The 22,574-nt window shown below is 37.9% G+C and overlaps 1 protein-coding gene across 1 annotated transcript in view; it reads left to right on the top strand.

The window, feature by feature from the left end:
- LOC134753773 (uncharacterized) overlaps positions 1-22,574 on the top strand; it is a 53,938-nt gene that overhangs the window by 19,012 nt on the left and 12,352 nt on the right. Inside the window, exons 7-13 of the mRNA XM_063689712.1 lie at positions 6,384-6,453; positions 6,626-6,724; positions 9,273-9,402; positions 9,719-9,865; positions 9,938-10,028; positions 10,439-10,594; positions 20,489-20,552. Coding sequence (XP_063545782.1) covers positions 6,384-6,453; positions 6,626-6,724; positions 9,273-9,402; positions 9,719-9,865; positions 9,938-10,028; positions 10,439-10,594; positions 20,489-20,552 — 757 coding nt within the window. The remainder of the gene's footprint in view (positions 1-6,383; positions 6,454-6,625; positions 6,725-9,272; positions 9,403-9,718; positions 9,866-9,937; positions 10,029-10,438; positions 10,595-20,488; positions 20,553-22,574) is intronic.

The raw sequence follows: 22,574 nt of genomic DNA, 5'->3' as shown, positions 1-22,574 counted from the left end.
CAGAAATGACGGAGTTATGGAGTAACAAACATTTAAAAAAAAAACAAAAAAACATACAACCGAATTGAGAACCTCCTCCTTTGAAATCTTGAAGTCGGTTAAAAGACTGATTTCAGGCAAATTTTTTAATGCTAATTCCAGAAACACAAACGTACACGGGACATAGCTGTGGTTGATACACAACTAATTGTGTCAAAATATTTTGAATGATGTAGGGGGGGTGGGGATGTTTAAGATTAGGTTCTAAGTCGTTAAGTATCATTTCCAACTAAATCAAAAGACGTATACGTAGATTTCATGTAAATCAGTTCAGGCGATTATTGATTCCCCCTACAATATTACACCTTCCTTTTCAGTTTTAAGGTAATTTTTTTTTGTATAAAAACTACCCTATGTTCTTATATGGGACTCTATACCAAATTTTATCTAAATCGATTCAGCGGTTATTGAATCTCATACGAATTTCCACCTCCCTTTTCATACCCTTAAGGGATGATGTTTGAGAATAAAACTTTCCTATGCGCAAGACCCTAGGACTCAAACTATCTCTATACCAAATTTAAACTAAATTGGTTCAGCGGTTTAAGCGTGAAGAGGAATTACAAAAAATATATTATTTTTTATATTTTTTGTGTTTTCACTCCGGAATGGTGTCATTTTGATATCATAAATGAATTCGGCATACCTGATTTATACAAAAACGATACCTAACTTGGCCTAATAGCTTAAATGATATAGTTATCAAGATAAAGTTTTTAACCCCTTTTTCACCACCTTGGGGGATGAATTTTTAAAAACGTTGAAGGTAATTTTCTTGCTTTTTAATATTATACCTTTTTGCAAAGTTTCAAGTTCCAAGCTTAAAATAAAATTTGCACCCCAAGACAAACTTTCATCCCCGTTTCAACCCCCTGAGGCGTTATATTTCCAAAAACGTCGAAATTAGTTTTTTTGTAATCGTCTATTATACCTTTCTAAGAAGTTTCATAGCATTTGTAATGGATTCAAACTTTCAACCCCCTTTTAACCCCGTTAGTGGACGAATTCTTGATAACGCTGAAATCACTTTTCCTGTATTATAATAATATACTAGAGACCCGTTGCGGCGTCAACACGCCGCTAGACTAGAGTATGGTTCTAAAAGTTAGGTTGCCTGTCCACTGGAGCGGAGCGGTAAGCGGGAAAAAAATCCAGCAATAGAATTTCATTAAAATTTCAGCACGGAGATTTTTCCTCGCTCATCGCTCCGCTACCTCGCTCCGCTCCTGTGGACAGGCAGCCTAAGACTGAACGCTTAATGAAATCAGTAAATGTGACGTCTTCAGATGAATCACTGGCTGTCACTATCTATTTGATGCTGACTATACCCACAGAATATGAAATCTTATACATAATTATCCATACTAATATTATAAATGCGAAAGTCTGTCTGTCTGTCTGTCTGTCTGTGTGTTACGTCTTCACGCTTAAACCGCTAAACCGATTTAGTTGAAATTTGGTATACAGATAGTTTGAGTTCCGGGGAAGGACATAGTTTATCCCAGAAGTCACCCCTCAAGGGGGTGAAAAGGGGGGTGGAAATTTGTATGGGGAATCAATAACCGCTCAACCGATTTAGATGAAACTTGGTATGGGGATGGTTTGAGCTGTGGGAAATGATATAAAATAACTTTTATCCCCGAAATCATCCCTAAAGGGTGTTAAAAATGGGGTTGAAATGTATAATGTGGACCAATTTGGGGGTGAAAAAAGGATGGGTGAAAAAGGGTGAAAAAAGCAGATTTGTTTAAGAATTAAGATGCCCAAATTACTAATTCCACGCAGACGAAGTCGCGGGTAAAAGCTAGTTTCGCCTACCAGCATGTTTTGTGATGAAAAAGACATAATTATTGTCTATCTTTTCGCATCTTTCTAAACTAAAAATCATGATACGCGACCGCGATATGATACGGTAAATCAAGATTTCGTGGATAGGATGCCTTCTTGTCATTTGGCTCTCATGCCTAAAATTTCATAGGGCTAGAGTATAATTTATATTTAATTCTCTTTTTCCTATTATTCATGAGACTGAAGTTTACAAACATTTTACAAAAATTTCGTGACATTCCGTGTCTAGGCTATACCGCGAAAATCGAAGTTCAAATTGCGGGCATCTTTCTCTGTCACTCTAATTACGCCTTCATTGGAGTAAAAGAGAAAGATCCCCGCAATTTGCGAATTTCGGTTTTCGCGGTAGACCCTCTAACCTAATAATAGACATAGTATATACACGTAGTTATAGGTGGTTATAGACATGAAACCGAGCGACCAGGGGTAAGAGAAAGACATATTCATGTATTGACAGTTTCATGTATGGCAGCATAATCCTTTTTAGGGTTCCGTACCCAAAGGGTAATAACGGGACCCTATTACTAAGACTCCGCTGTCCGTCTGTCTGTCACCAGGCTGTATCTCACGAACCGTGATAGCTAGGCAGTTGAATTTTCACAGATGATGTATTTATGTTGCCGCTATAACAACAAATACTAAAAAGTACGGAACCCTCGGTGGGCGAGTCCGACTCGCACTTGGCCGGTTTTTTCTCTTTCACTCTTATAAATTTCGGTATTTCGCCATCGCCTCCATTTCATTCGGCATTGTTTCATGGTCGGGTTATGCCATCATAGCAAACCCGACCATGAAAAAATGCCCGGTCGGTGATAAAGATAAAGCATGGCACTATTTTCTCTTTCCTCTTATAGGAATCGCAATAAGACTATCTTTCTCTATCAAAGAGTGTCAGGCCCTTGAACCTAATTTACTTTTTTTTTTAATTTACTTTTTTGAAAGTATGTACAACGACTGGACCGCGACCTTGGTACCGTCAAAATATCTCTATCTCGCTCTCGGCGTACGGCATCCCACCTTAAGCGCCTAATACATTACCGCACCGCACTGGTCATTGTGCGATGCACCTATAAGTAAGAGCGAGAAAGAGATATAGCTTTCTCGCTCTTACTTATGGGTGCGTCACACAATGAGCTAGGTGCGGTGCGGTAATGTGTTAGCCGCTTTATAGCCGTATTTAACAGACTATCTTAAAAGCCGTTAGAGACTACCACACCTCACCGCGACCTTGGTGCGATGCGGCGCACGTATCGATAGTGCGCTAGGTGGTCACCGCACGTACGTTAAGGACGCAGCTATAAGTTAGAGCGAGAAAGAAATATTATAGCCGTATTTAACAGACTATCTTAAAAGCCGTTAGAGACTACCACACCTCACCGCAGCCTTGGTGGGGAGCGGCGCACGTATCGATAGTGTGCAAGGTTGTCACTGTACATACGTTAAGGACGCAGCTATAAGTTAGAGCGAGAAAGTGATATTTTGACCGCACCAATACGGCTTTTCGAGATATTCTCTTTCTCGCTCTCACTTATGGGTGTGGCGCACCAAGATCGCGGTGCGGTGCGGTAGTCTGTTACGGATTTTACACACGATCGCACATACGCCGCACTGCACCAAGGGCGCGGACCGATGCTGAAAACGGGGTTGGCCGGTCGAAATAATTAACCGAGGGCGCCAGCATAGCTTGCCCTGTCAATCCCTAGAATTGTGTCAAATTTTTGTTTTTTTAATGCCCTGGATGCCAGCCCTTTAAGCCAAATCTTATAGAATAATTTTTAAGAAAAAAAAACCGACTTCAATGGGGGATGCCGCTAAAAGTTCACTTATTGTTGATGGTGCACACTTAGATTCCAGACAATGAAATGAAAATGACAGCATCTTTTGCCTAATTATGTAGAAAAGGAGGTAAAACGACCCACTTTTCTAGTAGTATTACGTTTTTGTAAGGGTCGCAGTTCTAACCTAACCTAACCTATTTTTCTGATAGCATTTCGTTTCTGTAAGGGTCACAGCTCTAACCTAACCTAACCTACTTTTCTGATAGCAGTTCTGTTCTGTGAGAATCGCAGTTCAAAACCCACTCACCCACCTAACCCACTTTTCTAGTAGCATTTCCGGGTCCGGGTCTGGGTCCGGATCCGAGTCCGGGTCCGTGTCCGGCTGTCCGGGTCCAAGTTTGGGTCAGAGTTCGGTCCGGGTCCGAGTCCGAGTTAAGGTCCATGTTCAGACCCGGGTCCGGGTCCGAGTCCGGGTCCAAGTTTAGGTCTGGGTCCATAAGGAAGAAAACAAATCGCCAAACGTGAACTATGTGTCATTGAAGAGTTCCATTCTGATCATCATCAGCAGTTCCACTTCATCAAATGTCACTTTTTTAAATGTAAATGCTGGATTTGTTGATGACATAACAAAAATCACTATATGTATGCCTTTCACATTTGAGGAGTTCCCTCGGTTCCTCGTGGGTCTCATCATCAGAACTCCAGCTTGACAAAAATATGTCTTAAAAACTTAAATTGCTTAACAAATATAAAGAAGAGGACAAATCGCCAAACGTAAACTATGCGTTATTAAAGAGTTCCATTCTGATCATCATCAGCAGTTCCACTTCATCAAATGTCACTTTTTAAAATGGAAATGCTGGATTTGTTGATGAAAATACAAAAATCACTATATGTACGTATGCCTTTCACATTTGAGGAGTTCCCTCGATTCCTTATGGATCCCATCATCAGAACTCGAACTTGACAAAAATGTTTCTTGAAAACCTAACTTGCTTAACAAACATAACGAAGAGGACAAATCGCTAAACGTGAACTATGCGTCATTGAAGAGTTCCGTTCTGATCATCATCAGCAGTTCCACTTCATCAAATGTCACTTTTTAAATGTAAGTGCTTGATTTGTTGATGAAAATACAAAAATCACTATATGTATGCCTTTAATATTTGAGGAGTTCCCTCGATTCCTCATGGATCCCATCATCAGAACTGCTTTTTGACAAAAACGGGACCAATCTGTATGTATATACTTATAATCAAAAAAAGAATTTTTAAAATCGGTCCAGAAATGACGCAGTTATGGAGTAACAATAATTAAAAAAAAAAAAAAAAAACCGAATTGAGAACCTCCTCCTTTGAAATCTTGAAGTCGGTTAAAAAGGGGCAAGCTATGATGGCACCATCTCTGTAAACCTTTGACAGTTGCCAACCCCATTGGCTGACCGTTTACCTTAAAGATCCGACATCATTTAACATCCTCATAAGAACAAACCTCGCCGTACGTGCTTTTTGAAGTAAATATAGATGCTTTTCCCCACCGATTTGTATGGTTTATGGTGGCCTGGTGGGCTACAAATTCTGTCCCTCACGGGCGCACGTGGTACGCCACTTCTATAGGATCCTACCTTCTATGTGCCAAAGCAACAATAAAATAAACATGTGTCATTTTGATAAATACGATGTGGATGACACATGTCTGACATGTTGTCAAACACAATAATAAAATTTTATGGTGTTTTAATATAACAGTCTCAAAACAAATATTTGAATAGATTGGATACCTTACATACATTGGATATAGGTTTGAGTTCAATTCAATCTCAAGTCAGAAAAAGGTCACGTGGTACATTTTTTCAAATAAACTTTTTAGTTATTTTTTCGGGAAAAAATCAAAAAACTAAGAGCTTATTGCAAATCTGTAGCATGAGACGAAGCTAATGACATATAATTTATTAAAATCGAACCATAACTGTAGATCTGATAGCCATAACAACCGCGTAATATATATATGGATAATGTTACGGCACCCTACGTGCGCGAGTCCGACTCGCACTTGGCCGGTTTTTTTACATTTAGTCAATATGCATATGTAGTGACACGGAACCTTTCGATCACGAGTCCAACTCGCACTTGACCGTTCTCCACATTTTAAATAGGTATGCGAAAAAAGTTTGCATATATCAACATTTTTAAAATGAAAACAACCTGGCAATTTAGAGTATTGACATAATAGTCCCCTTTAAAGAGCCTTTAAAGTTGACACAATATTGTCATTCATTGTCAACAAACTGTAAAATTGTTTTTGTATTTTCGTACATGTTTTAAGTGTTGTGGATATTATGTTGCCCTCAAAAATAATATTTCATCATGCTGAACAACTTACTACAGGTTTGAGTGCAATTCATGTTTATTATTATTTGGTCATCTTGACATCTTGAGTCAAAATAGGGATCACATGTCACGTGGTCAAAGTCACAAATTAACAACTTTTTCAAATTAATTTTTCAGTACTTTTTCAGAAAAAAATAAAAATCCAGACGAATCTAATGACATATCATTTATCAAAATCGGACCATAACTGTAGATCTGATGGGATGAACAAAAATCGGCCTCGCGTAATATATATATATAGATGCCCATATACAAAGTTTCAAGTAACGCACTCGAAAAAAAAATTTGATCTCCATACAAACTTTCAACCTCTTTTTCACCTCCTTAGGGAATTTCGCCAAGATGGTACACATTTTCCAAGATGGCGGCGGTTTCTCGAGGTCCCTAAATGCCAATTGGTGTGGACAGGAAAAAGGGGCCTTTAATTAACATACGTACCAAATTTCAGGACTGTTCCAGAGATTTCGAGGATTGTCCTAATAAGATTTTACTACTTGCTTAGGTATCAATATTGGCACGAGGGGTTAAACAACAACTTTACTCCCTTGTAAACGAAATAACTATTTTCAGCTCCTCAAAAGGAATGAAGTTCGAATTACTAAAATGCAACGAGACATATCCTGGACCATATCCTTCTTTTTATAGTCCTCCTCCTTACAACTACTTTTAGTAAGTGGTCGTATATAGTATACAGGGTGATCAATCCAAATGGGTCAGTAGGGAGAAGTCAGAAACTATGAGAGATAGCGAAATCTGTTCTTAGGAACCATGGCGTCGATTTAAGATTTAATAATATGACATTTAAACTTTTTTTTAACTCTCATAAATAACCGGGAATCGAACCTGGTCAATATTCTTTATGTAATCGCGTGTAGTATTGGTTTGTATAATTGATCCTGAAAGTATAAGGACCAAAAGATACCTTATAAATGCCATTATTATAAAATCTAAAATCCAAGCCATGGTTTCTAAGAACAGGTGTCACTATCTCTCATAGTTTCTGACTTCTCCCTACAGACCCAATGGATTGATCACCCTGTATGAAGTAATCGTTATTAAATTTTCATCACACTTGCTCGAAAAAGATCTTATTTCATGCAGTTGTACTACTAGTACTGAAGGACAAAGGCCTGATATTGTTCCCGCGGGTGTTATGGATTGATTAAATTATGTCACTAATTCATACGAAACAAGTAAAGATATACGAGTAAATGAGTTATTCTACTCGTCGACTGTAATGGTTGAATTAAGATTTTGTATACCAAACTGTAATTGTGTACTTCATGTATGGGCTTCCCAACTGAATTGTAATAATCATTTACGACGGTTTAGTCAACTATTATGAATTTGACCAACACGTGGCGCCGCGGTCCAGTGGAAAAGACACCAACGCGCGACCTTTTCATGAGTAATACCTATTCATATATTATGCACGCGTTGATATCTTTTGTACTACTGAGATACTTAACTAATTTTCTTTATATATTTAGGTTTTATAGTAGAAAAAGTTTTATTTTAGATGACTTGTAGAAAAAGTATTGATATAATCAAGCTTTTCAATCTCGTACCTTCATTAAGCCACTCAGCAAGCTTCGTGGCCTAAACACGGTACTCTACTGAAAGCTCTATCACGATTGTATAAAATACTATTTACTTTTAGAATACTGACGTTTATATGTTGTTTAGTTTGTTTAAAAATACTTAAGGGGCCCACAGACTATCAGTCCGCCGGACGATATCGGCCTGTCAGTTGTTCGGAACTGTCAAATTTTTGTTCTAACTGACAGGCCGATATCGTCCGGCGAACTGATAGTCAGTGGGCCCCTTTAATTTGATTAATTTAATAGCTGTTTAAAACACATTCGTGGTTTTTTTTAACACAAATTTCAATCGTAGCTGAATGCCCCATGGCTCTGTCCTTCCTTCGTCGCCTAACCTGTCAAAAAATGATAATATGGCGGACGAAGGTTTGAAATGTCACCGTATTAGAATTATTTCGCTTAAAATTTAGGATTTGTTCGCAAGTGTGATAAAAAACATTGCGTCTAAAATCAGGGGTAAGAATATTACAAACTCGAGTCTTTAATTCCATGCGGCTGTCATGCATCTAAAGACCTTGTTTACAATATTTCACTTACCCTCCTCGTTGCACAATGTTTAACAGGGGTGCTAAGTTGTTACTTTGCTTACTCCTCATGCTAATATTTAGACCTGAGCAAGCGAAATATTCCAAGATTCAAAAAGATAAATCTTGAGCGATGCGAGGGTTACAAGGCACACGAGTGAACCAGAAGAAACTGCTGCTCAGCGAAACAATTTATTTCACCTCACCACACATCATTTAGAATTTTGTCACCTGCTTCGGTCTCAATATTACTAGGAGGGGTAAACGACAAATTTGCTCCCTTGTTAAACAATTAACCATATTAATAAATTACTACATAGTATAAAACAAAGTCGCTTTCCGCTCTGTATGTATGTCTGTCCCTATGTATGCTTAGATCTTTAAAACTACACAACGGAGATTGATGCGTTTTTCGGGTTCCGTACCCAAAGGGTAAAAACGGGACCCTATTACTAAGACTCCGCTGTCCGTCCGTCTGTCCGTCTGTCTGTCACCAGGCTGTATCTCATGAACCATGATAGCTAGACAGTTGAAATTTTCACAGATGATCTATTTCTGTTGCCGCTATAACAACAAATACTAAAAACAGAATAATATAAATATTTAAATGGGGCTCCCATACAACAAACGTGATTTTTTGCTGTTTTTTTCCGTAATGGTACGGAACCCTTCGTGCGCGAGTCCGACTGTCACTTGGCCGGTTTTTTAAATAGATAGAGTGATTCAAGAGGAAGTTTTATATGTATAATTTGTAAAGGTCTTGTGTAAATTACTTGAACTACCCGTGCGAAGCCGGGGCGGGTCGCTAGTAATAAATAAATAAATACTATAGGACATTCTTACACAGATTGACTAAGTCCCATGGTAAGCCCAAGGAGGCTTGTGTTATGGGTACTCAGACAACGATATATATAATATATAAATACTTAATACATAGAAAACACCCATGACTCAGGAACAAATATCTGTGCTCCTCACACAAATAAATGCCCTTACCGGGATTCTAACCCAGGACCATCGGCTTCGCAGGCAGGGTCATTACCCACTCGTCGGTCGTCAAAATAAAAATAATAAAATATTATGTGTTATCAGCTTGGAACTAGTTCGGATGCCACTGACTTATCACTTTGGTGCCTTCAACATACCGTTGCTTATATGCCTGAGTTGTATTTGGGTGTTAATGTGGTGTCTTATGATTGCCGAACGCGTTACGCATCGTAGGGTAAGTTCGATAGTCGTTGCTATTAATAACCAACTTCAAACACGAAACCAGAGGAAAACAACAACTTGCGTATTCATATAACTTCTATTTTATGACCCTAGTTTATGTTAAAGATTATTTTATAAATAGTATTCTTCAGAAGAAGAAGCGCATTTTTTACTCTGACAAAAAACAACTTTGGTGTATCTAAGTTAAAAAAATTACAGTAGCTAGGTAGCTACCTATGTTGGTTCATAATACATACAATAGTTATGGTACCTAATATCCACCAGTATCTTAAAAAATGAATTCCTGAATCCCTAATTTGATATTTCAGTTAGTGTGGAACAACTTGTATCCCTGGATTGTGGTTGTCCCGTGGATCTGGGTGGTGTGTCTAGCCGTGGTGGCCTCAATCACCGTGTCGACACCGAAGAGAGCTATAAAGCAAATTTTTACACTAGGCAAAACTGATGTTTTCTCGGTTTGTATATTGTTGGAACTTTCTGTTATTGTATTTCCTACTTACGTCGTAATGACGAATCATTTATTGCAGGGTCTCACGGACGCCTTTGTAGTATCACTCTACATTCACTCCGCTGCCACGGGCACGGAAATCATTCATGGCAAAGGGCTAAACCACTATGGTATATATAACCATTTATCAACATCATCAGTCTCATCTTCATCACAGCCAGTCTAATATTATATATATGGTATACATCCCACTACTTGGGAATCAAACATACTACTAGATACTTACCTACTACGAGTATAATGATGATTTAATTAATCAGTAATTACGTGTCGACATAACAGTTAATGTGTACCTGTGAGTGCTGATTTAGTCCCAAGGAAGTGAAATAATTGTTCTAATTTAGAACCTTGAGCATAGCGAGGGAATCGAAGGCACGAGATGCAAAAAAACTTGGGTTTCGTGTACAATACTACTTTTCACCTTTGCAGTGAGGACACATTAGAGGGTAAAAATACAATATGAAAGAAAAACTCTCCCCTAAATACATTAATAAATTACACATTAAAAAATGTTTGTTAGCGTCGGGTCACATTGACCCGCTTCTGAACGCTGAGAACGTGTGGCACTCGGGGATCGTGCTAGCGTTGGCGGTGCTGCACGCCGCCGCGGCCACCGTCTGCGCGGTCGGCGACGTGTCCCACCTCGACGTGGCCAACGTTTACGATACACGCGAGAGTAATTTACATGTACCTACACTTGTATAGATACATGTATACTTATCTAAGGTTGATGATGGTGGAATACCACCTTGCCAATTTCTTGGTCCAATGTGCATTGCGTCTCATTCTCCCGCGAAGCAAAGCGAAATGTGTGACGCAAATACATACTGGACAGGTGGAATAGTAAGTATTTTGCGAATACTGAAACATCAGCTCTGTAGGTAAATAAGTGTACCTATTACGTAGTTGTTATCTACCCGTCACGTAACGTAAGTAAATATGACTTTAGTCGTGAATTTATTAACTACTTCTCAAGGCCACTTGCACCATTCATTAACCCAGGGTAGGTATATAGATATTAGATGTATCTACAGTACCGGCCAATAATATATCACCTCCCATGTTTTTACGGTATAACTTTTTTTTTATATTTGTCAGTGACTTCCACCTCACTGCGTTAGGTAGCCTAGTAGTATTCTTTTGTACGGGCGATGAGAAAAATTGGTCTTATGTACTGGTTTTTTTAATAGAGGTTTTTTTTAAATTTATTGTCAACTTAATTTTTTAGTAATATGCTGAGTATCCTATTGTAATTCACAGTATTTCATTGCACTGTTTATCATATATTTGTATAAAATGACTAGTAAAATATGCAATCTACAAACTAACCTATATTATTTATTCTATACAAGCTCATACAAAAACACTCAAAGGTGATATAAGTATTATTGGCCGGTATTGTACCTATTCTAGAATTCTTAGATACGCACTGATTTCTATTAAAAAAAAATTTGATAAAAAAGATAACTGAAATAATAGGTATTTTGTTGTAAGATTGCAACATGGGGCGTAAATTAAATATTGCAAACGAGAGTATAGTTAAATCGCGAAGCAGGGCTCGGAACCGGTATTGAAATATCGGTTAATATCGTTCCTAAACGAAGTTGACATGGAGAAATCAAATTGACACTATATGTAAGAAACTCCATCAATTTTCATTCGTTTTATATAATTTGAGAAAGATTGTTAATGAACCGGTTGTTTTAACAGCATATCAAGCCTATGTAACATCGACGCTAAGGTATGGCATTATATTCTGGGCCAATTCAGTTGACAGAGAGGTGGCATTTAAAGCGCAAAAAAGATGTATTAGATCATTATGTGGAATCCAGCAAATTGATTCATGTTTACCATACTTTAAAAACTTACGAATATTAACTTTACCCTGTTTATATATTTTTGAAATTGTAGTTTTTGTAAAATGCAATCCGCAGCTATTTCAGCAGTTTAAGAGTATAATAATAATAATAATAAGCCCGCAGGGCAGCTTGTGGCGAGCTGTTGGGGAGTGACGACCCCACGGACCCGAGTGCTCCAGAGAGTCGGTCAGGGTCTTCGTCTCCGGCGTGTCTTCGTCGGTCGGAGTGGACCCCAAGGGGACCCGCAGGACTCTCAGCTCTGGCTTGCCTTCATTGGATGTCCAGAGGGGAGTCGTAAGAGCTATATGCTCCAGGGGTGGAAGTGTTAAAGGGCATAACGCCGCGAGTAACTTCGGAGAAAGCGCAGCACACCTCTCGACACCCCTGAGCCGCCCACGCCGGTGTTGCGCCTGGCCGTCTTTACGATGGCGCATCAGGTGCCCATCTAACGAGTGGCGAGTCACCGCCTGCCTCGATAACTTGTGCAAGCAATGTTATGGCAGGTGTCCGGACTTCTTTGCAATAGCCCAGTCTTTTTTCCACCCAAACTTAAACCATAGACCAGTACTCTGTCCATATTCTCTACAATAGCTTCCAATGCCTGCTGAAACCGGTTCACGGGTATCTATTGATGTACCCATGAATGGGTTCCAGCAGGCGTTCTACATGACATCAAATCTCTCCAAACGGCCTCTACGTGTTGGATCTATATCCCCACGCACGCCTTATAAATGACCGGGATCGTAAGACCCGAGAGTTTTAAAACGGAGATACACATAATAATAATAATAACCCCGCAGGGCAGCTTGTGGCGAACTGTTGGGGAGTAACGACCCCACGGACCCGAGTGCTCCCGAGAGTCGGTCAGGGTCTCCGTCTCCGGCGTGTCTTCGTCGGTCGGAGTGGACCCCAAGGGGACCCGCAGGACTCTCAGCTCTGGCTTGCCTTCATTGGCTGTCCAGAGAGGAGTCGCTAGAGCTATATGCTCCAGAGGTGGAAGTGAAAGATGCATAAGACGCGAGTGGGCACAGTGGCTGTTAACAGCCACTGGGTAGAAAGCGGCGCACACCTCTCGACACCCCTGAGCCGCTCACACCGGTGTTGCTCGTGGTCGTCTTCACGACGGTAGTTTCAGGGGCCCATCTAGTCAGCGGCGAGTCACCGCCTGCCTCGATAACGTGTATAGACATTGTTATGGCAGGTGTCCGGACCTCTCAGCAATAGCCCAATCTTTTGACCAGCCAAACTTCAAGACCATAACCGGCACTCTTTTCCACTGTGTTTATAATAGCCCCTACGCCTGTTGGGACCGATTTATGGGTATCTATTTGTACCCGTGAATGGGTTCTAGCAGGTGTATTACATAACAGCAAACTTCGCCAAAGGGCCTCTACGTGTTGGATCTGTATCCCCACGCACGCCTATCAAAAGACCGGGATTTATAGGCCCGTGATATCCAAGGAGATACAAATAATAATAATAAAATGCTTTATTGTGCACACTACATGAAAAAAGATACAGACATTGAGAAAAGATATAAATTGGTAGGTAACAACAGGCGGACTTATCGCTAAACAGCGATCTCTTCCAGCCAACCTTCAGATAGAGAGATGGCTAACGAAACGGTAGTTATCGGGTGGTGCAAAATAAAGAAAACAATAAAAATATAATATAATACATAAACTACACATATATAGTTAAATTAGACTACATGTATTATTGTATACCTATATATATATATATATATATAAATGACAAAGGAAGCCATAATAACGACAAATAAATTAAAGGACAACAGGATCATTATGAAATAGACAAATAATTATCTTTTAATAGGTTTTTAAAAATGGGGAGTGATTTAGCACGTCTAATATTAATGGGCAGATTATTCCAGAGCCGGACAGCACGAAAACTGAAAGAGTTGATGTAAAATTTTGAACAAGAGGGAGGGGGAACAAGTAGCAGATTTTGAGAGCATCTAAGTGAGGAAAGATATTTAAACCGGGCTTTAAGATAGGAAGGAGTATTGGGGTGAAATAGAGTGGCATACAGAAGAGAAAGAATATGTGTGTTGCGTCGGAATCGGATGGGCAGCCACTTAAGCTGCGAACGAAAGCTAGAAATATGGTCGAATTTGCGCAACCCGAAAATGAACCTAATGCAGACGTTTTGAAGTCGTTCGAGTTTGTTCAATTGCTCTTCAGTAAGGTCTAAATAGCAGATATCAGCATAGTCCAAAATGGGCAGGAGGAGAGACTGAGCAAGCGCAATTTTGGTGGCGAGGGGCAGAAAGTTACGAAGCCGACGTAGTGAACCAACCGTAGCAAAGATCTTTCTGCTCACCTCACTGATCTGCGGAATCCAAGAAAGAGTGCGATCAATGATTACGCCCAGATTTTTAACCTGGTTAGAGAAAGGAATCAGTACTCCATTGAAAAGAACCCCAGGCAATATTTTCAAAATCGACTCTTGCTATGCTTCTTGGGCTGCCGATGATAATTACTTGAGTTTTGGATGGATTAACCTTTAAACCAAAGCAAGTATACGTCTTAGAAACAAAATCAATTCGTTGCCTTCCAAAACGGCGTTATTTAGAAAAAGTATATTTGGAATGGCTCCAAAAAATTTTAATAAAATTCCAAATGAGCTAAGAAATACGGATGACATGATTATGATGATTAGTTTTAAAAGTAAGTTATTTAAATTTTTAATTGACAAAGCATATTATAGTGTAAGTGAATTTTTGTTAGATGATTTTGATAAGTAATGGTAACTGTGCTCAGCATGCAGCCACAGTCCATAAATGGAAAATTGTACGCCTTACGGCACAACATAGTGATACAATGATTATGTGAGACCTGTACTTATGTACCTTACCTATGTTGAACAAATAAATGCTTTTGACTTTTGACTTTTAAACCGTTATTTTATTTCGTTCATTAATAAACCGGTTAATTGATGGAACGCGAACTTTAAAATTTAGTTCTCTCTTCTTACCGGTTAGTTGAGAGAACGATTTGTTTTTGTTTTCGTGGAACGATATAATAACGGTTAATCTCAGCCGCCTACAATTCTCCGAATTCTCGATGTTGACTTGACAGTGCTGTTGCTTGCTGACTGAATTGTTTATTTTTTATACTTTTTAGGCGTGTGACATTTGACTGTTGGTGTGTAGTGTTACATTTAAAATGGATTCACAAAGTTTTAAATACAGTACCGGCCAATAATATATCACCTTTATGTTTTTACGGCATAACTTTTTTTTATATTTGTGAGTCACTTCCACCTCACTGCTTTAGGTAGTCTAGTAATATTCCTTTGTACGGGCGATGAGAAAAATTGGTCTCATGTATTTGTTTTTTATGAGGTTGTTTTTTATGTATTGTTAACTTCATTTTTTTACTAGAGGTTTTTTAGTAATATGCTCAGTATCCTATTGTAATTCACGGTATTTCATTAAAATATTCATCATATATTTGTATAAAACTAGCTGTTGCCCGCGACTTCGTACGCGTGGATTTGTATGTTGGTGGTTACATAAGTCTTTTACATGAGCATATTAGAAAAGATATCAGTAGGGACGGTTAGTCATTGGTTAATAATTATACAATGCATGAAATTTGTCTTTCACAAACTACGAAGTTTCAAACCCCTGAGCTAAAAAAAATGTATCTCGATACTCACACAACCCTCTCAGAAGATGTTCAAGTCCACTACTTTTTTTTTTAAATGTTCGCTCCCGATGCAAAATTTATTACTTAATACAAACTTCAAAAACGGCGATATCAGCTTTCGTCTATTTTAATATAATGCCCTTTTACCAAGTTTCAAGCTCCTACCTTAAAATAAAACTTGTACCACATATAAACTTACATCCCCTTTTTAACCCCCTTAGGGGTTGAAGTTCGAAGAACGTTGAAACAACTGTTTTTGTTATCTTAAACAATGCTTTTCTAAGAAGTTTCAAAGTATTTGTAATAGATTTAAATTTTAACCCCTTTATAACCCTTTTAAATTAAATTAAAATTAAATAAATAATTATTTATTTTCAGGCATGCCCCATAGAGGTGTTAGTAACAAAAGAAAAACTTAAATACTAATGTTAAAAAGTACAATTAATTAAAACCTACCATGCACATCAATAACTTAGAGCTAGGACTAAATACCGGGTGAGCCGTACTTATTTATAACACATAAAACATTTACTATTCCATTAAAATTTAAAATTTTACTAGTATGACAATCATAGACATGTCAATAATTAGAATAATTCATAAAATAGCAGCAAAATTACACATATAAAATTAATAAAATTACAATCATTATATTATTTAATCAGATTTGGTCATGTATAGAATATAAATAAATTAGAAATTAAACAGAATTGAATAAGTGTTATATATTTAATAATTTGTAAATTAAATTGTCCAATGCCTTTATCACTAGCTATCATAATTAACGAAGCTGGAGTGCAGACCGATCCATCTACGCGTCATCGGTGAGTCCCACCTCCCAGCAAACACACTCAGGATGCTGTTCGGACTCCGTATCATCCTATCGAGCAGAGAGGCACAGCGTTTCCTTATAATCGCATGGAAGCCATCAACGCTTGCCTCCGCAAACATGCCCGAGGCACTGCACCTCCGTCGAAGGCCGAGCAACATCCTGAAGGCATCATTATATTGAACACGAAGAGCGCTGTACGTCCTCTGCGTATAATTGACCCATAGGTTACAGGTGTAAAAGCACTGACAGTATGCCCTAAAGAGAGCATTTTTAAGGGATGAATTTTAAAATCTCTGAAATTACTTTTCTTGTATTCTAATAATATGCCATTATACAAAGATTTATGTCCCGCACTCAAAATATATTTGATCTCCATACAAACTTGCAATCCCTTTTTCACCCACCACCTTGGGGGATGCATTTTTAAAAACGCTTCTCTTTTAATAAAATGTTTTTTTACGAAGTTTTAAATTCCTAGCTTAAATAAAATTGGAACCCCATACAAACTTTCAACCCCTTTTTAACCCTGTTAGGGGATGAATTTAAAAAAACGCTGAAATTTTCCTGTATTCTAATAATATGCCCATATACAAAGTTTCAAGTCCCGCACTAGAATTTTTTTTTATCTGCATACCAACTTTCAATACCTATTTCACCACCTTAGGGGATGAATTTTCAAAATCGCTGAAACACTTTTCTTGTATTCTACTAATATGCCATTGTACAAAGATTTAAGTCCCGCACCCACAAAAATATTTGGTTTCCATACAAACTTTCAACCCCTTTTTCACCACCTTGGAGGATGAATTTTTAAAAACACTGAAATTAGTTTTCTTGTTTTTTTAAATATAATACCTTTTTGCAGTTTCAAGTTCCTAATTTAAAATAAAATTTGAACTCCAAGACAAACTTTCATCCCCTCTTTAACACCCTTAGGGATGGAATTTCCAAAAACGCCGAATTCCCTTTTTTTGTAACCGGCTATTATGCCTTTCCAAGAAGTTTCAAAGCATTTGTAATGGATTCAAACTTTCAACCCCTTTTTAACCCTCTTATGGGATGAATTTTAAAAAACGCTGAAATTACTTTTCCTATATTCTAATAATATGCCCATACCATATACAAAGATTCAAGTCCCGCGCTTGAAATATTTTTTGATTTCCATACAAACTTTCAACCCCTTTTTTACCACCTTAGGGGATGAATTTTCAAAAACGCTGATATTATTTTTCCTGTATTTTAATAATATATCTTTTCCCTCAGCTTCAAATTTCTAGCTTAAAATAAAAATTGAACCCCATACAAACTTTCAACCCCTTTTTAACCCAATTAAGGGTTGAATTTCTTCAAATCCCTTCTTATTTCTTCTACACCATATAAATGTAACCTGTTGTGTAAATTTCAACTTTCTAGCTTTTGTGGTTTCGCCTCTGCGTTGATGAGTCGGTCACTGAAACTGAATACTAAATTTGTTGGTTTTCGATAAATAATAAAAATTATTAATAATATTTCTGTGTATAATTAATATAATTATTTTAACTGTTATTTTATTATAATTAAAAGATATTTATTATAATAAATATTGAACAAAAAAAAAACAACATTCGGTGTCGCACGCTGTGTTCGTCACAGCAAAAGGATTTCTACTCAGCAATACGCTTCGCTTTCTCGAAGAAAGCATTGATATTCTGCCGGACTGCCGGTTACAAATAATAAAACTCGTTTTAACTTGCTGCGACATTCTCAATTTAACCGGTTTATTTCGAACGAAATAAGAACTCGAGAACGAAATGGAAACGGATTGGTGTAAACCGCTATCTCAAAAGAACTGTTCTTTAACCGGTAACCGCAAACGGAAACGAAAAGCGATAACGGTTTGAGCATTGAGACCGGTTTCCGAGCCCTGTCGCGAAGGCTTTCCGTAGCGATTTATAGACTCGAGTTTGCAATATTATTACGCCCCGAGTTACACACAATGTTTTTCATCACACTTTCGATACAAAATTGGAGTATAAAGACAAAAAACTGTTAATAATAATACTAGAAACTTCATTTTCTATAGTTCCCGCTAAGCCTGCGTGCAATTCCACATTTACTGAGCGAGTGTGATGAAAAAGGCTTTATTAGGGCTGAAAACGAACCTAGCTCTAGGTATAGTGATAATATACATTTAAGAGGATAGTGGACGACCGCTTTTCTCCATATAAACGGAGTCACCATTTTCCTCCTTGGATTATAGAAAATAATTTTACACAATTTAATGAATATTAACCCTGCCCCTTTGATTTCTTCGATTGTTAGGGTTCCGTAGGATCGGATCACTCGTGCGTCTGTCTGTCTGTCCGTCTGTCACAGCCCATTTTTTCCAAAACTACTGGACCAATTAAGTTGCAATTTGGTACACATATGCAAGTTTGCAACCCAAAGACGGACATGATTTTTTAACACGGGGCCACCTTTCGGGAGTAAATGACAAAATTAAAGAATAAAGTTTTTCAAACTATATCGTGTTACATATCAAATGCAAGAGCTTATAATAATAATAATAATAATAACCCCTCGGGGGCAGCTTGTGGCGAGCTGACGGTGAGTGGGACACCGCGGACCGGGATTCCAGAGGGCCCTTTCATCTGGCCCTCGCCTCTGGCTTGCCTTGACCGGCCGGCCAGAGTGGAGTCGCAAGAGCGGGACCTATGCTCCAGGTTGGAAGTGTAAAATAAATGTCATAACGCCGGCGGCCTCCTGAACGGATCACCGGGAACTGGCTACCGCAGACTCACCTCTCAACAACCTCACAGCCGCTCTGAAGTGTTGCCCTATTGTCGCACTGTGCGTGCGGCCGTTGTAGGGCCCACTAATTGAGTTGGCGAGTCACCACCTGTCTTTCACAATTTTGAGACTGATTGTCACGGCAGGTGTCCACTTGTCTCCTCCCCTCCCATAGCCCATTATCCAGTCCATCCAACATTCAAATCTATGACCTTAGTTCCCATCGCAGCACAAAAGTGCTGCACTGCAATAGTCTTTGCACCTGGCGGGGACCATCTCCGGATGTATCACATTGTTCGTTCGGGGATGGTATCCGCCACGTGTATCCCTTGCTTTTAGATTAATATATCTTAAAGGGCCTCTGCGCTGTTGACTTCGGCCCCACGCACGCCTCCCAAAGATCCGGGATCCCATAGTCCCGAGATATGGAAAGACAGACAAATAATAATAATATATTATTTATTGTGCACCACATAATGAAAAAAGAATACAGAAAAAGAACACACATTAATTACATTAGGTAACAACAGGCGGTCTTATATCGCTCAGATCAGAAGCGATTTCTTACAACAATTTACTGGTAGTGCTGATACGAGATTACGTAGAATACTAATAGAACAGCATCACATAATTAAGCAGAGAGAGACAATAAATATGTAAAATACATACATACATATCTATAATACACATATATAATCTACATATATATACATACCATACATATTTAAATAAAGGCAATATATATGGAATCCAGTCCCTATCCCGTCGTATAGCAAATTTCTGCCAAAAAGTAATTAATACCTAATAATATGCAAATTAATAACCATTCAAACAAGTGGGTTCATTTTTTAAAGCTCCCATTAAAAGCTTATGACAATTCAAATATCGAAAAAATTTAACGAGCGGGCATAGCTGTGAAGCTGTGGTTAAAATACATCAAATTGAGTAATTTTTTTTTCTATAAAGTATATTAACATCCAGAGAGGAAATGGTGACTACGTTTGTATGGAGAATCGACCGTTCCCGTCCCCCTTTCATCTTAATACGAGTAGGTACATGAGGTACGCAGCGCACCTTCCTTCGTACGTTGTACGTCACCATACGTTGACCATGCGTTAACCATTTCAAGGTTAACGCATACTAGCTTGAACAAGTTGCCTCCGCTCTCCGCTTCGCATACATTTAGGGGCTAATCATTTTGTTAGATAAGTACGTGCTTTAACCGTAAAATGAGCGCTAGAACGGTCCAAAAATGGGGCATTTTCTATGAAAAGGGACCTTATTGTCGATGGCGCTTACACCGCACAGCGTCACGCGGCATTGTATTTATATCGGAGCATCGTTAATAATGGCGTAAGCGCCATCGACAATAAGGTCCCTTTTTATAGAAAATACCACAAATAACTCCCTTAATTGTATAATTCTGTGTGTTCAAGGTATTATGTGGGTGATACCCATGTATTCGAAATGTACTGCGCAGGGTAACTATTCCCATGCAATGTAAGTAGTTTCCATTTAAGTACCTAATTTTTTTTTTATTTATGGTTTAAGAAGAACTTTATTCTCAAAAAGAATTTACAAAATTCGCTTACTTGAGAATACAAAAAATTATAATAAGTATATCTTAGGACTAGCGTGCAGACAATGTGACATAAATATTCATTATAAATAATCATTACAAAGATTCGTTTGGTTACAAAGTGGGTAGAAATAGAAAAAGGTTACTAACCATATGGTGCATTCCCAACGCTTACCAAGCGCATGCGAGTTTACGCTATCCAGTATAAGTGTGACTTATGATTAAGCGCGGTCATTAGAAATTGTGAGTCACGTTATGCTGGTTTACCAATCATGCGTCCGACAGCGGGTCAAAGGGAACTCGTTGCCTAACGAATGTCGGCAAGCTACGAAGCAGTTAGCATGGAGAAGGCAATTGGTTTAATTATAATAACGCAGGTCAGATAGTATTAATTATATAGTATTTGTTAGAAATAATATAATAGGGTTTTTTTTTTTGTATAGTTTTTATTATATATATATATATATATATATATATATATATATATATATATATATATATATATATATATATATCGTTCTTACATAGTTTTTTTTATTGATGTATATTATTTATATGTATGTAATTTTATGCAATAAAAAATAATTAAATAAAGTTTTTGCATTTATAGTTATAGTATATTGTTATTTATGTTTATTTTGGTATGTTGTTTAATAATATAGTTTGTATTAGTATGTTTAGTATTAATTGTTAATGTATAAAATTTGGTTGTTTTGTGCAATATATATTATATTAAATATTAATTTACGTGCGTGATTTTCTTTTTTTTTTTTTATACGGATAATATATAGGTATGTTTTCAAAATATTTACCCTACTTAAAAATAACTTTTTTATATGAATGAACAATTTACTTGACCATAATATAGTCATATAATACATAGGTATTATGTGCATACTATTTGCTTAACAAATATACATGCACTAGCTCATATAATTATTACATTATTTATTAGGTACATAGAATTTTAAGTTTTTTTTTTTTTTTGAAGCTGTTATGGATTTCAATTCCTTGATATCTTTTGGTAACTTGTAAAGTTGAGCACCTTCATAGATACACAGGCGGAGTCTCCGTCCTCGTTATTTGTCCGTTGGTTTTGGCTGTGAAGATAAAATTTTTGGTATGCCCTTTACATATTTGATGTATAAATTTGTCTCACCATTGGATGTACGAGCTTGAAATTCTTCTTTTACACTTTTTAGAAATTCTCTCTGGTAGGGCGTTTGGTCTGAGTATATTCTAACATCATGTGCTTTATTTTTATTTCGGAGTATGTTTTTCACTGTAGCCTTTGATGCGAAGGTTGCCTTTATTGGGCGGACTTTGTTTTCGACGTATTTACCTAGGCGAATGATCTGCAGTGGTTCAGGGCAGTCGTTATATATAGTTTTTGTAATTTTATCAACTTCATATTTGTCATAGGCCTCTCTTTCTGCAGCCTCAGGACCAGCTTCTTGGATACCGACTATAATGATATTCTTGTCTCGAATTGATCGCTGTTGGCATTCAGCAACGAGCTGATTGTAACTGTCAGGCGTCAAGGCCATGGGTGCTCGAGCAACACTTGATCTAAGTGACTGTAGGTCCGTTTCTATTACCTTGACTTTATTTTCGGCGGCCGCTACGGATGTGGTCAAGGTTTTAACCTCTGTCTTCAACTGGTTCTGTTCGGCACTTAAAACGTCAATACTGCGCGAAATGTTACCCATTTGATTTTTAATAGTACTCACGTCCTGGCAAAGTCTTTCTATATTTTCTGTCTGGGTTTTACTAGAAGATTTTAGTAGGGTCATAATTTCAGCCATCTGCTTTTTTAAATCTGTCATTTCCGTTAAAATGTCACTAGAAGAATCAGACAGTTTACGTTTGTTACGAAAACTCAGTCTTTGTAAATCTACTTCAGCACCTGCTGCAAGGTTTGGTTGTGATCCGCTGAGTTCACG

The sequence above is a fragment of the Cydia strobilella genome, chromosome Z (genome assembly GCF_947568885.1).
Source record: "Cydia strobilella chromosome Z, ilCydStro3.1, whole genome shotgun sequence".
NCBI lineage: Eukaryota > Metazoa > Arthropoda > Insecta > Lepidoptera > Tortricidae > Cydia > Cydia strobilella.
Note: the sequence above shows the minus strand (reverse complement) of the source record. Positions and strands in the feature narration are given on the sequence as shown.